This window comes from Leptinotarsa decemlineata, unplaced genomic scaffold, assembly GCF_025532065.1.
Source record: "Leptinotarsa decemlineata unplaced genomic scaffold, Ldec_3_MD MMD2_tig00001064_RagTag_RagTag, whole genome shotgun sequence".
Taxonomy (NCBI): Eukaryota; Metazoa; Arthropoda; class Insecta; order Coleoptera; family Chrysomelidae; genus Leptinotarsa; species Leptinotarsa decemlineata.
This window is the reverse complement of record NW_027412558.1, coordinates 2,908,312-2,924,805: the sequence shown is the minus strand read 5'-3', so window position 1 is coordinate 2,924,805 and position 16,494 is coordinate 2,908,312. Positions and strand designations below refer to the sequence as shown.

The following is a 16,494-nucleotide window of genomic DNA, read 5'->3' as shown; positions in this document are numbered from 1 at the left end:
TGAAGTCGTAAACCACTCGAAGTTTTGTCGATGCTGGATATTCGCCAGAATGAATGTATCATGATTTTTTTCAATGAAAAGATAAGAACACCGGGAGATGATGAAATTGCGTCTAAGTAAATTAAAATTTCGACATTGAACGAATTGATCACAATCTTTATGAAATATAGCGGATTTCAGGAGAAAGAAACCTAAAATTTATCCGAATAGAAATTTACCAAGGCAGTAAATTAATTCTAACAATCAGAATAAAACACCAATTCTGAATTATTTAGGTTTTTCCTGGTAACTAACCTAATCCTACATTCATCAACTATCCAATTAAGGGGAAAAAAGGTTTTGACTTTCTTCTTCTTCTACACGTCTTAATATAAAGTGAATTGTTTGAAGATTGTGGATGATTCCCACATATTTTTCTTTGAAAATAGAGAAGTATTCTTAAATATGAAAAATAGGCATGAAATAACCCAAATTCATTCAAGCAAATACACGAATTGAAACCCAACCTCAACTTCAATATTCTCAAACAAAAACACTCGGTGTTCAGAATTCTAACTTTTAATATTCCAAGTTCAAAGACATCAAAATTGATACGATCACAGGATATAGAAATGTAAAACAATCTCCAAATACGCAACTTTGCACGGATGCGTATTGAGCATTTTACCTCAGTACGGTGACCCGAGCAGAGTTGTAACCTCAGCATATGAATCTTTATAAATATTCAGAGGTGTCGAAAGTATTGAATATTCAGTATTCATTGATTACTCTTCAGAAACGGTTAGATAAATGAGGGTTGGATGAAACAGCGATAAATCCTCACGTAATGAGCAAAGCAAGTAACGAGTTTCGACACTATGAAGTCAAAACCTTTCGAAATAATTTGCGGTGTCATCATCAATAATGAGGTTCTTGGAATGATTTCACGAAATTGGATCAGTTCAATATGAAAACAGGTAAAAATGCAGTAGTCAGTGATTCGAGTAGTACGAAATCAACATGAAAGGTTTTCCACTCTCTCAAGTCCTTGCAAACCATTACATGAAAGACTTTGGAATCAGAGCCAATAACACGTCTCATCTCAAACCAAGTGTTTCCTTCAATACGTAGAATACGTCTTTGTTATGTTGCCCATGGATCTGGAGGTCTTTATGCATTTCTAAACCACATCCACTCCCGACATTTGACCTGAACTCCACTTCCGTTCTTGGATGTCCAACAACACACACTGACTACCAAAAACTCGCCCATACCAATTGCTAACTCTATACTAAGTCCCATCATCATCCTGCCCAGCTGAATTTCATTTTGAGTTATCTCATACACGGATCTACAAGACTAACTTACAACCACAACATATTAGAAGAACTATACGAATTCAAACCCGCCCTTCACCAAAACGACTATCTCGTCCCCCAAACCCAAAGATATATTCAACGATAGGAAAACCAAACAGCGCACCTCGGACTACCTGATGAACAGACTGACTAGCCAAAAACTATTCTCCTTACATCCATGGAGTTGCCAACAAGTTTAGCCGAATTTTAAAGAGGCATAACGTAAGAACAGTATTTAGAGCCATCAGTCAAATCTCCACTCTCTTAGGAACACTCAAGGACACGGTACGTAATGGGATGTGGGGTTTATACGAAATATCATGTTCTACTTGGCCTAGAACTTATATCGGCCAGACCAGTAGAAGAATTTTCAACAGAGCAAATGATAATAAACCAGGTGTTCGCAAATTAGATCCAGCATCATATCTCTTTGAACATCACGTTGAAAGAGGCCACACAATAAGCTTCAAAAACACCAAAAACATCACTACGGAAAAACTCTTCAGGCCAGGAAAATTCGTGAAGCCATTGAAATTTAGAAAACGTCCTAACTGCTTTGACAAACTAGAGGATTCATAGAGACTACCGCATTCGTGGAGGTCATTATTATTTGGCTACACATGTCACGATAACACACGTCAATTAGAAAGTCAAAAAATTATTTTTTGGCAGGTCGTGTACCTATACTAATTGCAATACCTCAACGCTATACTCGTCCTGAAGCATGAATACTGGATCCAAACAATAAGATTATCAATGTTCTCTTGGAACTGGACAAAGCCAGTGACGAGACTTGGGAGTCAGGTGGATAACCAATCCGTCGTTGAGTCATGTGAGTTTAGTGTCAGTTGGTTTTTGAAAATGGCTTCAAAGAAGAAGCCGAAACGTTGAACATATGAAAACTACCAAATAAACCCAGCTTCTCAACGAAGCCAATTAGTTTGTATGGTGAGTAGTCTTTTAGGCCATATGGTGAGGATACGGTTCTGCCAAACTCTTAAAACCTGAATGGGTCCCAAGCGGGGCAGGCACAAAGTATGTGCTCTGCTGTTTCATAATTTTTCAAACAGTGGTGACACACACTGTCTTCCGGCAGTCCGAGTTTCTGAATATGATGATTCATATGACAGTGACCTGTAATAAGGCCTGTTAGATATCGTAGTTCATCCCTACTGTAGTCCAACAACTGTTTGGAATCAAGCTTCGAAAGGTGAATAAAACGCCTTGGAGTTAAATAATCCTGGAAGATTTTTGCCAGAAGTCCATAATTATTCTTGCCATCCAGGTGTTCAAACTATGTTTGATAAGGCCTAAAGCGATACCAGTGACAGGTTTTGGTTCGATGAAGCTGCTTGCAGAACCCTCCTCTGCAAGGAAGTCAATAGCCTCATTGCTTTCCAGGCCAATATGGCCAGGAATCCAGGCGACAGACAGTCTCCTCCTATCGAGGAGAATCGTTTTTGGCAATTTGCTACCAATTTAGACGTTGTTCGATAGAAGGGAAGAGCTTCCAACATCGCTTGACTGTCCAAGAATATTTTGTTGACTTGTGTATGAGGTTGGATTCTTCCATTCTCTCTATGCACAATTCAATAGAGTAAATTTCCACTTGAAATACAGTCGCATAGGTTCCTAGGCAGGTTGATATCTCTGTCCTGGGTCTGCGACTGAAAACACCTTCACCAGAATCGGATGGTGTTTTTTATCTATCTGTGAACCAACAACTATCTGCTCATAATAATGAGTGATTTTTTTGCTGGTATCTTTTTAGCAACAATGTTTTTGACAGATCATGCGTGAATCGTGTCCTTTGTCATTGTCAATCTTGTTCAGTTTGGTCTATTATTTAACCATGAACCGACTTACGAATGAACAACGCTTGCAAATTATTGTATTTTATTACCAAATGCATGCTTGATGAAGAAAGTGCATCGTGAACTTCTTCCAATTTATGGGCAGTTTCGTTGGCCTACTAAAGGAGCTATTCGGAAGCTTGTGACTAAATGTCGAACCCATTATTCGACATTAAACCACCAACACGCATACGTAGAGTAAGGACCGAAGAAAATTTTGCGGCTGTATCCGCCAGTGTTTGTGATGACCGTAAAATGTTGATTCGCCGCCGTTCGCAGCAATGGGGCCTCTGTTATTCCACTACGTGGAAAATTTTGCGGAAGGATTTGGGTGTGAAACCTTATAAGATACAGCTTGTACAAGAATTGAAGCCACACGACCTCCCACAACGTCTAACATTAGGTGAATAGGCGCTGGCAAAGTTGGAAGAAGATCCACATTTGTATCGAAAAATTTTGTTCAGCGATAAGGCTCATTTCTGGTTGAATGGATACGTTAACAAGCAAAATTGTTGCACCTGGAGTGAAGACCAGCCACAAGCATTGCAAGAGCTACCGATGCATCCCGAAAAAGTCTCTGTTTGGTGTGGATAATGGGTCGGTGACATCATCATCAATTTTTCTCAAATTTTTTTTGTTGTTATGAAAATCAAATCCTATACCTCAGAAAAATTACCCTTTCTCCAAACGAGCTATATAGTGAATTATTACTCATTGGTCCATCATCGTTATTCATAATATCATGTTGACTTATTTCTAAGCCCTCATAGGCATCTAGATGCCTGTTGTTTTTAACTTGTCTGACTCATCTTGATGAACCGAAGTCTATGGAATGGTTTTGTTGCAAAACATGATGGGCGACATGATGGGTTTTGGTAAATGTAGTTTATCATTTTCATTACTCCCCTGTGTATTCCTCTTTTCGCTAGTATATGCCATAATTTCTGTGGTGGTACTTTATCGAATGCCTTTTCTAGGTCTACAAAGGCTATTAATATATTCTTCTCTTGCTGTTTGTACTACATATATTGTATTCCTTTCTAAAACCACTTTGCGATTCATCCTCTGTGTTTTCTATCATTCGCATATTTTTTCCATTGATGTTTTAGAATTCTTTCGACATTCTACAAGCGACTGCAAGAAAACTGATCAGCTGGAGAATATGAGGTTCACTTGTAGTGTATCTTCCGTTAAATTGAGCAACGAACTATATTGAATCACCAAATTACCTGCCAGTGTTAGTTAGGTAACTTTCCACTACACACTTTCAGCTTCCCTCGGCCATATCAGGATAATCAGCGATCCAGAATGTAACTGAGAGTTACTTCCGAAGTTTACTCCGCTGGTCTGGAACACGAACATTTCATCCAGCATATCAATACAGCGTTCGGACTCATTATCCATTTCAGTATTCATCTCGGATAGTCGCGCCTTTGTTAGATTCATAGTAATTCGTGTGGGACTGTGGGATATGAATTCCAGATGAGTTAGTTACTTCTGTTATTAGAGTTAATCAAAAAATATCCTATTCCTCAATAACGTTTTTAACATGAAGTAGCCAAAACAATATGAAATGTTCTCGAGAAACTCTTAAGTTGTTGGCTTTCTACTTCTCCATATTGATACGAAAAATGGGGAAATCTTTCAAAGAAAGGAAGGAAGGAATCGATTTCAAAAAATCAAGTCTATAGAAAGACTTGTAGACAACACAAAGAAGTAACTTTCAGGCACAAACTGGAAGAAAAAGTTCTCTCGATACAGCTATTACATTGAAATACACGGAAGATAAATACTTTCTAAACTGATACTTTTATATGAACACTGAATTATACGAAAAACACCTTTCTCTATTCCGTTTGTATTCCAAACATTCGTAATGGAATCGAAACAGATATCATTCACAGGATTTCTACACTATATGATTGTTGAAAGGAGAAACATTTCAGTGACTTGGAACACTGTCATCTTCACTGCTAGATATACAATATTTCGCCGTATGACACTTGACTTTTCGACTCTTCGGTAGCCAATATGGATAACAATTCGTTCATAAAATCACAACTTTTTGTCACGGAATGAGTTGAATCCACCCATGTCATCGACGGCAGTACGTATATAACATTAATTCGGTTATTTGATTGAATCCCAGCCATAGGAATTTTCAAATAAGATGAAGAGGCTAGGAACATTCAATTTATTGATATGATTGATTGATATGAAAGGATTAATTTGTTCATTAGCCAAAATATCGTGAATTGAAGGAAAAAACTCACGCTGATGGTATGGCTTTTTATAAATGATAGATAGTTTACAGAATAGAAACTATCAAAAGTCTTGAAACTGTTGGGAAATGAAGAAACAATCAACAACCAGGTCCTACGAATATAGCCCAAAACACTTTCTATCATGAATTCAACTTAAGACAGAACCCATTTCCAAAACCTTCAGAAGTACCGAGCAGATTGAATAGTTTCTTTTTGTGAATTTGTAAAGAATATGTTTGAAATATGCTTTTCCCTTAACTGGCTGTGGCACCCCTATGAACGATAACCGTCAGAAGTGGAAACGTGCGAGCCAAAGACTAACAAAGTCTTACTTTCAACGAGTGATTCCTAACAAATGAGGCTGAATATAACAGAAACTATTCAGTCTTGAAACTGTTGGAAACTGAAGATACGATCAACAACCGGTTCTTACGAATATTGCCCAGAATAATTTTCATCGAAATTCACCTGTGAGACAGAACCCACTTCCAAGACCTCCAAAAGTATCGAGCTGATAGAAATGTTCATTTGTAAATGAGACTGAACATATAGAAACTATTCAAAGCCCTGAAATTGTTGGTAATTGAAGATACAATCAACAACCAGTTCCTACGAATATTGCCCATAACACTTTTCATGAAAAATCACCTGTAAGACAGAACCCATTTCCAAGACCTTCAGAAGTACCAAGCTAAGCTGATAGAAAGGTTCATTTGTAAATGAGACTGAACATATAGAAACTATTCAAAGTCCTGAAATTGTTGGGAAATGAAGATACGATCACAACCGGTTCATACGAATTTTGTCCAGAACCATTTGTATCATGATTCACCTTTGAGACAGGACCCATTTCCAAGACCTTGAGGAGTACCGAACTGACAGAAAGGTTAATTTGTAATTGGGGCTGAACATATAGAAACTATTCAAAGTCTTGAAACTGTTGAGAAATGAAGATACGATCAACAACCGGTTACTACGAATATTGTTCAGAACACTTTATTTCGTAATTCACCTGTAGGACAGAACCCATTTCCAAGACCTTCAAAAGTACCAAGCCGATAAAGAGATTCATTCGTAAATGAGGCTGAACATAACATAAACTATGGTAAACAAAGTCTTGAAACTGTTGAGGAATGAGGATGCGATTAAAAACTGGTTCCTACGAATATTGCCCAGGACCATTTCCATCATGATTCGAGACAGAATCCATTTTCAAGACCTAGAGAGAAGTACCAAGCTGATAGAAAGGTTCATTTGTGAATGAGGCTGAACATATAGAAACTATTCAAAATCTTGAATTTGTTGAGAAACGAAGATACGATCAAAACCGGTTCCTACGAATATTGCCCAGAACACTTTCTATACTGATTCACACGTAAGACACAACCCATTTCCAAGACCTTCAGAATTACCATTCAATGAGTTTGGCACACTCTCGAATCTGCCCGTGACCGTAAAGCTATGTTAATTTTTATGTGTTGTTTACAAACATGCTACGCCATTTGACAACGGACCACTGATACTTTGTTCGCGGTTAGCGGGCGATAATTCAGTGTAAACACAGGCCAAAGGCCATTTCTCACCAGTCCACATGCAATTGCGATGTTTTGTCAGTATTCGGACACACCGACGAAGTATTCGTGATTTGCATTCATGTGACGTGGCGATTTGTGATGCGGTTCGATACCATTCATGAGGATACTTCAGTGTTTGTTCCAAGTGGGACAGTTATAATCAAGACAAGTTTTGTATATCAGTTCATTACAAAATTAACACATACTTTTTGAAATCTATCAGTAAGTTTCTTTCATTTTAGTGATCAGCACATATTAAATCTTGGCCTAACTTAAACCATCCTGATATTTACCTGGAAGCTTAACTTCAGCTCCTGAATTAACCAGTTTACCTAATCACTGATGAACGGTTTCAGGTTTTTTCTTCAATCCATAGTTCATTACATTTTTGGTCTTCGTAAACTTCGAGATCTTCTATTTCCCATTCAGGTGGCCTTTAGTTTTGGGCTTCTAAAGTTTTGAAGAAACTGTAAGTTCGAATATGGTTCACAATGTTCTTGATTGAATATTGTATGTTCGAAAACATTCCTAAGGTTGAAGCTGCAAACATTGCTGAAAAGCAATACTCTGTTGAGATCCTCATATAGACATCTACAAAATCGTCAAAGCAATCACAGATTTTAACAATTCACTAGTATGGAGAAATCTTGGTTCGAAGAAGCAGAGTGAGAAAAATCGGATAAATCACTATACAGGGTGTAACATAAGTACGTTGAAATCTTCAAGTAACGTATTCCTGAGACAATTTAAAAAAAAAGTCTATATGAACTTGTGTCCGAAAATGCTACGTATCGGAGATACGGGGTGTTGAAATTGAATTTTTTTCTTGGCTTTTTGAAAATAACTCTTGCAAAAAATAAGTAATTTGCACGAAATTCGGTACCTGGGATTTTTTTGACGTGGGAAATCATAATTTCGTATTAATTTTCATGTAACATCTAGAGGGCGCTGCGTATTTATTTCAAATTGCCAGTTTTTTTGACAGTAAACTTTTGGTACTTTTCATGAAAAAACTCAATTCACACACATTTTTCAAGTAAAAAAGGTACACCTCCTCAACAACGCTGGAGGTGATCGTTTTCGAGATAATAACAATTTACTTTTCAACTAAGTATGTGGTGGATCTTGTCAAAAAAACAACTTTTTCCTATAAAATGTTTAACGAAAAATGATTCGTTTTTGAAATTCAGATTGTTGAAATTTTTCAAAACATGGTAGGTTTTTGTCATAAGTGTTTTGCAATTTTCATCATTTTATACGCAGTATACCCATACAGACTTCCTTCAAACTGAGCATTATCGAACTGCTTATTAAATCCAAATTAAAAAAATTTGTCAGGTTCAATTATTCAATTAGAAAGTGCTACATTTCGGACTTTGTAAAAAAGCAATTCGGAGAAGTACTAGGTTATTTATTATGAAAATAAACATACAAATAGAAAAATGAAAAAGTGACGACCCCCAACACTAATACAAGCTTCTGCTCTCCTCATCAAAGAATTCCGCACCCATTGAAAAATGCCCGGAGTGTTTCTTATCGTTTCACAGCAAGCTATGATGCGATCCCACAAAATTTCCTCGTTTTCAATGGGGCTAGCATAAACTAGTGACTTTAGGTGCCCCCAAAAAGAAAAATCAACGGAATTGAGGTCCGGTGACCTCGGGAACCAATGCTCATCGTTGGGGATATGCTACGTCTAAAAAATTTCTTGGTATCACACTAGAATGAGCAGGAGCTCCATCGTGCCTAAACCAAGAGTGATTTCAGAGACCAATGGGAACATTTTCCATAAGTTAGGGAAGCTCGTGTTCCAAAAAATGTTGGTAGGCATCTCCATTCAAACGTAAGGGGAGAAAATAGGGCTCAATTAAATAATCCCCAATTATGCCTACCCATACATTAAAAGAGAATTTGTCTTGGAAATGAGTTTGCGTTATCGCATGTGGGTTATCTTCTGCCCAGATGTGGTTGTTATGAAAGTTCATGATACCATTTCTTGAAAAATTTGCCTCATATGTGAAGAGGATTTTCGATAAAATTTGCGGGTGTTGTTCGACTTTTCTTTGAAGTCATTGAGCAAATTCGATACGTGGTTGGAAATCACGTAGCGTAAGTGCCTGGACACGCTGAATATGATGAGGAGGTAATTGCTGTTCCTTTAAAATTCTGTAAACTGTCATGTGACTCACATTTGAAGTTTGACTAATTTTTCTTGTGCTTGTCTCTGGATGTTCACTAATTTCTTCGAGAACCGCCTCCTCCCATTCTACAGTTCTTGTAGTCCGTGGCCGTCCTCCTGCAGAATTTGATTCAAAGCTTCCAGATTCGGAAAGTCGCCGGAAAAGATTCGCAAATGTCGCTGCACAAGGAGTCACGCGTTGGGGATACCTTTCCTGATAGATGCGTCTGGCCTCGCTTGAATCTCCGTCAGCCAAGCCGTATGCAAAAACCATATCAGCCATTTCAGCATTCGTAAAGTCAAGCATAGTACCAAAAATCACTTTATGAAGTCCGAACTGTGAATTTGTCAATTAATAGTTGAAAATATGACAGCAAACTTCTATTTTTATAAACAAACTTTCATAGCCTACTCGATTTAATTAACTTAATTGGCAAGCAGAGAGTGACAAAAATTATTGAAATCAAATTTGGCTATAAAGTAATATGCATCGATATAGAAAATTGTACGTATCTCGAAAACGATCACCTCCAGCGTTGTTGAGGAGGTGTACCTTTTTTACTTGGAAAAGGTGTGGGAATTAGGTTTTTTCATGAAAAGTACCAAAAGTTTACTGTCAAAAAAGTTAGGGCAATTTGAAGTGTATAATGACAACGAACGCAGCGCGATGTTACATGAAAATTAATACGAAATTATGATTTTACACATCAAAAAACCCCGGGTACCGAATTTCGTGCAAAAAACTTATTTTTTGCAAGAGTTATTTTCAAAAAGCGAACAAAAAAATTCAATTCCAACACCCCGTATCTCCGAAACGAAGCATTTTTGAACACAAGTTTCATATAGACTGTTTTTCTTAAAACTGTCTCAGGAATACGTCACCCGAATACTTTAACGTACTTATGTTTCACTCTGTATATCATTGAACATCAACAGGAAGAGCAAAAGGCTTCGAAAAGAATGTGGAATTGTGAAACGAATGTTCTTCTTAACAAAAAGTAGCTCTGTAGGCACTCATCAGCAACAAAAATAAACATATTCAATTTCACAGAATTTCATCGAACCTTTTATTTTGTTTTCATTTTGCTTGCCCAATTTTTTCCTGCTAATGAAAACTCTACAATTCCGTTAATTTTCAATTATAGCTTCCCCTTTCTCCTCCACCTCATTCGACACCCACCAGGCATGTAGCACATATGAAAATATTATTCTAAATCCATACAATCCAAACAGCCTAGCTTTCCAAACTCGTGGAAACCTACACCTGCTACAAAAAGACGTCATCGTATCCATCAATATAAATGGGCATAGACAGAGCAATTACGAAATGTCAGAGTGAAAGCATTAACGAACATCGCGTTGAATAGGAGAAAATATTATCCTCGCCTCTCGTAGGAATTTTTGACGGATATTTATGCAATTTGTGCCGCATAAATCACAAGAATAATTCATTACCTTTGGCCCTGATAAATGGATTCACTGGGAGCGCAACAGTATGTATACGCTGATGCAATTATGCAGAGAATTAAAGCTTGGTATATTCCAACATGAATGGAAATGGATTAGATTCGAGTCTGTATTGGAGAATATTGTATTAGTGTATTGCAAAACAATATGAGAGATATGACACACACGCGGACCTATCCAAGGACGTGTTCTACAAAGAGTTTATTTATATATATTCGGGATACAAACAGAAAAAAATCCACTACAGTATCCACATAATTAAATTAATATTAAATTAGAGTAATATCTATACTACACATGTACACAGTGTCTAAAGTAAGGGATGAATTAAATTCAAATACAATAACAATATAATTTGATTAATAGTTATTGACGAAATGTGTTAATTATAATTTATGAAGATAATGTTTCAATATTTTTTTGGCAGTAAGCAAAAAAGTATTAAAAATATCGAAGTAGTTTGCGAGAGAATTACCCCATTTAACGCATCGACATAGAGGAGAGTTCTGCGAACAGTTTGTTCTCTTGAAAGGTAAATTAAATAATTCATGTGCTCTCATTGTTCTATTTGGAACATTTAAGTTGAAGTTTTTTGGGTATTTTTATCGTCCACGCCCAAAAAAAAGAATGTACAACTAATATTCTATCACAGAAAAAAATTAGGAATCTGATGTGTATCATCATCTACCAAAAATGTACTCAGGAAAACAATTGAAATATCATTACTTTGTACGGCCGTAGGTATACAAAAAAAGTTTTACAATGGATATTATTTTTTTTGACATTACATCCATTCCATTAGTCTCGTTCCCTGTACTGGTTTGTACAGGTTCCGTGTTGGATGTTCCTCATATTCTTCTGGAGGAAATTTTGTACGTCCATACTCCTGTCATTCAGTACCTCTCATTCGCATGTGTAGAGCTGTTTCTATCCCTTCGTTGCATAATCTGCAGCTGAGGTCTCCGTTGTACAGCCCCATTTTATTCAGGTGTCCTCTGAGCGGACAATAACCGGTTAGTGACCCTGTAATTATTCTGAGCTGATCCCTACTATATTGAAGAAGTTCTTTGGTTCTTTCCTCAGACAATTCCCTAATGAAGGTTCTAATGTGTTTGTTGCCAGGTACTTTTTTCCAGTACTCTGTGTGCTTCTTTTTGGCCAATGTCCTAATCTGGTTTCGTATCAATGATTTTGGTACCCCCAGAGCTGGTTCAGGACCTATTTATGAAGTTGATGATCCTTGTCTAGCGCATTCATTAACTCTATCATTACCTGTGATTCCTGAATGCCCTGGCAAGTTCATTCAGTTCTTCATGGCATTCGCAGACCAGTTTTGTCAGAGCCCCTAGTGCGCTCTTGCTGTCTGTTGAAATATTGATCCGCTCATTTCTTTGAGGTCTCAATTTGATAAGCCTGGCCCACTGCAAGGGAGCATACACTTCCGCCTGAAAGACGGATGTGTATAGTCCTAGTTCAAACTGTAGTTTGAACTTCTATCCACTCGGTATATTCCAGCTCCCGTTCCATGTTTGGTCTTCGATCCATCTGTATACCAGGTGTTTTTCCCAAACATGTTTTCGGGATGACTAATGGTCTTCCACTCTTCACGACTTATGATTTTGGCCGTGAAGTTTGTGTTAAAGGTGTACTTCGGTGTCCTGTGGTCCGTGCACATATTCAATATTATAATGGATATAATAATGTGTTGGTTGTGGACAACTTTGATAAGAAACAACAGAGGTAGCTTTTATTTCTTGGTTTCGGATTAGTTGAGATGATTCTCGTCTTTTTGCAAATATACCGAAACAGGGATAGAAAAGAACATGAATCCAAGTAGTAACCAGTTTTCAATCGAACTTACAAGGTGCAGTTCACATATTTTCTGTTTATTGCCTCCTGTTAATGTACAATGGCAGGTGTAAGAAGATCATTTTTGACAATGAGGTTACTAGGGCTGTTAGTAACGGTTTCAAGACTTTGAAATAGTTACCAGTAACTTAAGACTTGGCCCCTAGGAGGCCCGTAGGAGACCTGGCCCGTAAAAGGTCAGGTCTCTACTTGACAATGATAGTCGAGCCAGAGTATACAGAAGAAGGTGGATCAATAACGGTGTGGGGTAAAATAACACACAATGATCGTACATACCTTGTAGTAATCCACAACGGATCCCTTACCGCCAAAGGAGCTTTAATGAGGTGTAGGATGTCCTGATACGTCACAGAGGAGAAGCAGCAGGGCAAACTTTCATTTTTATAATCGATGGGGCCCGTTCCTACGTCTCAAAGTTCGTGCGTCATTACCTACAAGCCACAATATCACTACTTTGGAGTGGGTCGCTTGCAGCCCGGACCTGAATCCCATTGACTGGAAAAGAGCATCCAAAGTCGTCAAAACCAACCCACCACTTTGGATGAGCTGAAAATCGCTGTTCTAGAAGAGTGAGAGGGTTTGCCTCATAAAAACCCCAGGAGGTTCATAAGAATCATGCCCCGGCGAATACAAGCTGTGATTTCTGCCAGAAGAGAAAACACGAGATACTGAGCCATCAATTGTAATACAGAAACAATTTTTTGTCCATTTTTACTTTCAATAATTGAAGAGTTTTCATTTTGATTTTGGTAGTTCTTCATTATTCAATGATTTAGTAGCCATTTGTATTGGCTTTCAAAATAAAATAACTTGCAATACATTTTTTCATTGTTAAAAAAAGATACAAGCTCATAAGGAGGTGATCTTTTGTTTGATTTGAAATGTTCATTTATATCTCATTGAGTAGTTTGTTATATCAATATTACATCAATTTTCAACTGTATTTTTTCAAAATGTTCAACAATTCTGTTCTCTGGTGACTTTCAATGATGATATTCATTGGAGTCAACACCATTTATTTTTTTCTCGTCCTCCAATTATATAATCCAAAGAAGATTAAATACGATTTCCCGAAGGAGTTTTCCATTTCCGAACATACACCCTTGTGGAAGAATTTTTCTTTCCATGAAAGAATTCGAGGCGTATTACTATTGAATTTTAATCCACAGAGGCCAATAAATAGAACGCTATGCTGACTTTTTACCGCAAAATAATTATTCGTCCTTATATCTGCATTCTGTTGGATGTGGAGGTGGTTTATCATTCGGTGAATGCAATTTCAATCAAGCGAATAATCATGCATTGGGAAAGCATCAATTGAGTTATTCCTCAGAAAAAAGCAGTAGAAAATGTTATCTGATATTTTTTCAACACTCTAAACTTTTTCAAAACTCCAAAAATCATGGTTGCTTCTCAATCTCTCTGGAAATCAAGAAAGCACTTTTGTATCTTGCGATTCCTTGTAGAAACGAAGTTCCTTGCACATCAGAAGCATTAGAAAAGATTCAGTTGATTCATTCCTCAGGAGGAGTAGAGTTTCCTGATATTTTTTCAACTCGTCCCGAATATTTGTTCACAAATTCAGCTGTTTGGAGTATTTTTTGTATTCAGTGATTTTCTGCTATTGAAAAAAATTGATCAAAGAATTTGCATCAAACTTTGTGTGTGAAAATGGAACTGAGTACTCAAAAACATTTGGAAGTGGCATACAGTGATTGATCAACGTTGTTTTCTGTAAAGTGTTTTATTATTTTATAACGATTGTAATTTCACATATTTCATTTTGTTTTCAACAAAACTACATTCTAGAATCCCATTTCAATATGTATGTCTTGTTCTCATACTTCAGCGTTCTGAAGACGAAACCATAAATTTTCCAAACGTTAAACATTCAGCAATTGGTTTTCTTCGACGTTTTGACCGAATTCCCGCTAACTTGACAATGAAAAAAAAACTATATAAAAATAATTGTCACATATAAAACTCACTCTGTATTGAGTATATTATGTATTTGAAGTGAGGTTATGATAAAAGTAGTTTCTTATGTTGGAATCCAACGCAATTATGCAGAAAACATAAAACACTTCTTCATTACACAACAGGAATAACAGGCAGAGATAGAGAGAGATATTGTCTTTCTCTTTGCGCATATACACTAATTTCCACTATGAACGCCACACAACACATAAGATTCGATACGATGAAAAAATGTTTTGAAAATTTTCTCAGTGGGTGATAATTCTTTTTATTTGCAGAACAAACCAACATGAAATGGAGGTAGACTGGAACCATATCGAAGAATGAGCCCTGCGAAGATTGAAACAAAAAGAGGATGCGTTCGTCCCCCGCATTTCGATATATTGTAAGTTAAAATATGTTTCTATAATCAATAAGTTAAACTGGGATGAATATCTCCACATTTCATCATTTTTGATCAGTTATATAACGAATCTGAAGCAAATGAACTTCAAACATTCACAGTAGGTTCAATGGAATAACGCCTATCAGAAAACAACTACTCCCCTGGGTAATACCACGAAGGGCGTTGGATTATATCCGACAGGCGTCAGTGCAGGAATCTTGACAGAAAATTTCCTGCATATGCAATTGGCAATACAACTGAACGAGTCGACTCTCAATTTTGGAACGGGCACACTTGCAGACCGGTTTCGGGCTCATTCGCCCGAAAATATGCTCATAAAATGATAAATAACAGTAAAAAGTCATGAAAACTATTATAGAAATGTGTCGACGAGATATGCAATAAATCTAGACCTGAAACAAAAACACCGATTATTCAATCTGAGAATGAGTGATAAAACATTCTCTAGAAATTTACAACAATTTTAATGAGTACTATGCGAATCTTGGTTAAGAATATATCCCAGAATTGTTACTCGTGGTGTTCCGCAAGGAGCTGTCCTAGGACTAATCATGTTCAAAATATATCTGAATGAGCTGCTAGAGATACAAAAGTTAAATTGTGAGCTTCGTTGATGATACGGCTGTCTTGTGTACATAGTCTTCATGTAACAAAACTGAATATTTGCCCTCGACATGATATCGCAGTATATTACCCAACATGGAAAACTCGAATATAGGAAACAATAATCGCATTCCTGAAGGCGAGTCGATAAAATATCTTTCACTTTCTGAATTCAATAACCTAAAAAACTTTCTTGACCTATTGTACAATAGGTTGGGGAGGAGTGAAATGTCGTTATCTTAGGAATCTAAATATCACACAGAAATGGATACTGAAGGTTACATTTATTCAAAAAAACTCATCCAACTGAGGCCTTATTTGAAGAAACGAGTGTATGTGATATTCGTCAACTTTTTTTTTTGAATGAGCATACTCAGTGATGTGAAAAAAGGAAACATCAAAATGAAACCAATATCAACAGCTCTCACATGTTTGAAAGAGAAGTAAAGAATTTCATCCTGAATACCAAAAGAGCTCTGTTTCTGATTTTATCAATCAAACTTTTTCAAATACTAATTCAACCTGAACAATTGTTGAGTAGATAAGTACTATTCTGATCATTCCCACCGATGGACTTCTCGCTCGCCTCACTAGTGACTTCTTAACAGCCACTAGCATTCGTATCCTATCAAGGCAGTTCTGTTTGGTGGTCAGCAGAACTTAAGTGTGATGGATATGTCGTAGTTTGGCGGCCATTAGCCGCACTGCGGGCGTAAAAGGCCTGTTGATCGCCCTGTTATCCATCACGCCCTTCAGTCTTCCGAATCGCAAGGCCGGGATTTCGTCCTTTCGATTCGGAAAGCGATTGGACGACGCTATACACGGCGGTATCGATCCGTCAGCTTCTTCTGTTAGAACACTACGAACTTCCGCATCCAAACAAGCCAGTTCTTGTGGCTTCAGGGGACTAATTCTGTGGAGCGCCCTGCATATTCTGATTGACTCCATTTGTGGCGAGGGGTGGT

The 16,494-nt window shown here is 37.2% G+C and overlaps 1 protein-coding gene across 4 annotated transcripts in view; it reads left to right on the top strand.

Moving 5' to 3' along the window:
* The window catches only part of Hs3st-A (Heparan sulfate 3-O sulfotransferase-A), a 202,767-nt gene that overhangs the window by 169,237 nt on the left and 17,036 nt on the right, over nucleotides 1–16,494 (top strand). For 2 of the 4 annotated variants that reach the window (XM_074175539.1, XM_074175540.1), the window contains exon 2: nucleotides 14,799–14,905. In XM_074175539.1, coding sequence (XP_074031640.1) covers nucleotides 14,844–14,905 — 62 coding nt within the window. In that variant the 5' untranslated portion in view covers nucleotides 14,799–14,843. Of the gene's footprint in view, nucleotides 1–6,997; nucleotides 7,251–14,798; nucleotides 14,906–16,494 lie in introns of those variants that run through there. The other 2 variants (XM_023170882.2, XM_023170876.2) reach the window with 2 other exon arrangements.